The sequence below is a fragment of the Lichtheimia ornata genome (assembly GCF_029851405.1).
Source record: "Lichtheimia ornata isolate CBS 291.66 chromosome Unknown scaffold00356, whole genome shotgun sequence".
NCBI lineage: Eukaryota > Fungi > Mucoromycota > Mucoromycetes > Mucorales > Lichtheimiaceae > Lichtheimia > Lichtheimia ornata.
In genome coordinates, this window is record NW_026695675.1 from 1 (window position 1) to 2,826 (window position 2,826).

Below are 2,826 nucleotides of genomic sequence, written 5' to 3' on the forward strand. Positions count from 1 at the left end.
GCACCTGGGGCTTTGTTAGTAGGTAATCGTTCAATTGCTTTGGTTACTTGTTCGGTGGTGAAAGGGTCATTTTGATCATCATTGACGGGGTTTGGATTAGTATCAGGGGTAGTATCAGCATTGCATGAGGGAATATAGGGAAGGATGTTTGGTGTTTGTGAATGCATATGGTTACCACTAAAGACTGCTTTTAGATGATCAGCCATTGTTTGGGCCGCCATATCGGGACCTTCAGGGTGAGTATATGTGGGTTGAAGTGTGCGGTTTCGTTTGATTTTGCTGATAGTAGCTAGTGCTTTGTTGAAGTCACCATTGTCTAATTTAGAGCAGAAAGAGCGCCATGTTTCAGCACGACGTTTGTTGACCTTTAGTCGTACAAGTGCACGGGCTTCCTGATGCTTGATCCACCAATGTACTTTGCTTAAACTATTTGCTTTGCGCCATTTTTTATAGCAGTATTCGCGATGGTCCATAGCTTTCTGGATGTCTTCGTTCCAAAACCATTTATGTCTTGAGGGTCTTGAAAACGGGTTTTTTGCTCCTATTGCTATATCAAGGGAGGTGTAGAAGGCTTTGTTGAGTTGGTGGGTTAGTTCATCTACATTGGGCTGTGTGTCTGTAGATTCGAGTATGTTAGCCAAGGTGGATGTTAGATCGCGGGAGTTAGTATTGAAATGGTCGATATAACTTTGCCGTGTTGTAGGATCAGAAAGGCGATAGAGTTTCCATTGTCGGCGTGGTGGTGGGTTTTGCTGAGGTGGTGATTGATTGGTGTCAAAAATCAGGTGCGTGATTTTATGGTCGGAGTCGAGTGATGCTTCGTCTTGTATAACCATTTGTGCATTGAGAAGGCGTTGTGTGCTGAAGAATAAGTCGATGATACTTGACCCGTTGTGTCGGATGAATGTGGGTTGTCCTTTGGCCAATTCAGCATTCCAAAGGTGCAATCCATAGGATTCCATCCATGTACGAATGCGATAGCCTCTAATTGTGGTATCTCGGTCGCCGACTACTGTACCTAATCGAGCATTGAAGTCACCACAGATAATGGTGTTGGTGGTGCTACTATGTTCAAGTGGCAGTGATTCGAGGATGTCAATGGCTGTATCATGGGATAGAGAGGGTGGTAGGTATACACAATGGATAAGATATTCACCAAAGGTACAGGAAATAGTGTAAGACGGGTATTGGTGGTTTGGGATGGTGACAGGGGACGTGGGATATGGATTGGATGGGTTGATAAGTAGGGTGAGGCCCATTTGACCACGTGGTGTATTAGGGATGGGTAATGCGTATGTGTGGTATTGTGTCCATGAAGTGGGGAAGCGATTGGGGGAGAGTAGCCATGTTTCTGTGATAAAAGTAATGTTAGTTTGCTGTAAATGGGTTAGTAAATAATCAATTGTGTCTTTTGGAAGGCCTGTTGCATTCCAAATTGCTATATTGACAGGTGGTGCGATTTCATAAGCGAAGGGAATCCTGCGATCCAATAGATCCTGGATTCTGTGGTACATCATTAGCATCAGTCATTTCGGTGTCATTGCTTTTGTGGTTATTGTCAGTGGTGGGTTCAGGTTGTCTGAAATTGGCTGCTGCATCTGATTGCTGTGATTGGGTTGAAGGCTGACGAGCAAAAGGGCGTAGGATATCTTTTAGTTGGTCTTCAGAAATCCATTCCTTGCGCTTGAAATCGCGTGCAACTGCCAGGCGTACTGGGATGCGAATGTATTCAAGAGCTTTGATCATACGAGCGAGGTGGAGTTTGGATGCAATTTCTTTTCTCTTAGATTCCTCTTCATCCTTATACTTGGGATCTCTAAGGCGGGTAGGGTCACGTGGGTCGAAGTTTTGCATAGGAAGGGCACCGTGGGCAGCCATGGCTGCTTTGAGGTCTTCTACATAATCGTTGTGAGTGAGGAGTGCTACTACCTGATAGTCGGGATAGTGGATATCGAGTACACGGCTATTGTCAACACCAATGCGCCTAAGTTTGGCTCTCACTTCGCCAGTTTTATATCTAACTTTGGAGAAGAAATAAGTGTATTGGAAGCCTTGGTTATCGGAAAGAGGTTGGAAACAGCGTGCTGCAGCTTCCTTTCTGCGTTGAATTGTTGCTGCACTTGGTTGAGGACGTTGTTTAAGCTTCTTAACACGATCAGGTTGTGACCATGGGTTGGTAGAAGTAGCTGAGCGTTGGGTGTTGGATGATTGTTGTGTATTATTGGCATTCATGTAATCATGTGCATAAATGGAAGCCGATGTGCCACGAGGTGTTGGTTGTGTAATTTGTTCACGGAGTTGGTTGTTCTCCTTCTCAAGTTCTAAGACACGAGTATTAGCCTTATTGAGCTCTTCAGTTACCTTTGTGAGGCGGTCTGTGATTGATTTTAGTTCATGAAGCAAGGTATCTTGCTGCTGGACCTGGGAGCGAAGAGAATTGAGTTCATCCATGATAGTAGTCATGAAGGCTGGCACTTCATGGTGGTGTTCAAAGACCAAAGGTGGAGGTGTATTGGGTCGTTGAGCATTTTCAACCGCTTGCATTTGGTCGGCCCAATCAGTAGGGAGTGAGTCAAAGAACTCGGTCTCGGGGTCATTTGAAATATCCTCCTCAGGTACAGGAGTAGCATGAGGTGCAGGTGATTCAGGGACATCAGCAGTAGTTGTTGCGTGTTGGCTTTGTTGGTATTGCTTAATAGCATCCATAACCTTGATATGGTTTGGTTGTTTCTTGCATTTGTTGCAGGCAAAACGAGGATGGCGATGAGCATCTCTGGTAGAGCCATAGAGGGTAAGAGTGTCCTTGCGGTTGCAACTTGGGCACTG

At 45.2% G+C, this 2,826-nt stretch overlaps 2 protein-coding genes across 2 annotated transcripts; both read right to left on the reverse strand.

Annotated features, from left to right (window-relative positions):
- On the reverse strand, positions 1-836 carry O0I10_013239 (uncharacterized protein; the record flags this gene model as incomplete). Its single annotated transcript, XM_058493041.1, has 1 exon — positions 1-836. A coding segment is annotated over one exon (836 nt), but the record flags the coding sequence as incomplete, so codon positions are not given.
- Positions 837-1,461: 625 nt separating this feature from the next.
- O0I10_013240 (uncharacterized protein) lies at positions 1,462-2,706 on the reverse strand (the record flags this gene model as incomplete). The annotated part of the gene is made up of 1 exon (XM_058493042.1): positions 1,462-2,706. One exon carries the CDS (start codon positions 2,704-2,706, stop codon positions 1,462-1,464), a length of 1,245 nt encoding a protein of 414 aa, XP_058336193.1.
- Positions 2,707-2,826: the final 120 nt, after the last annotated feature.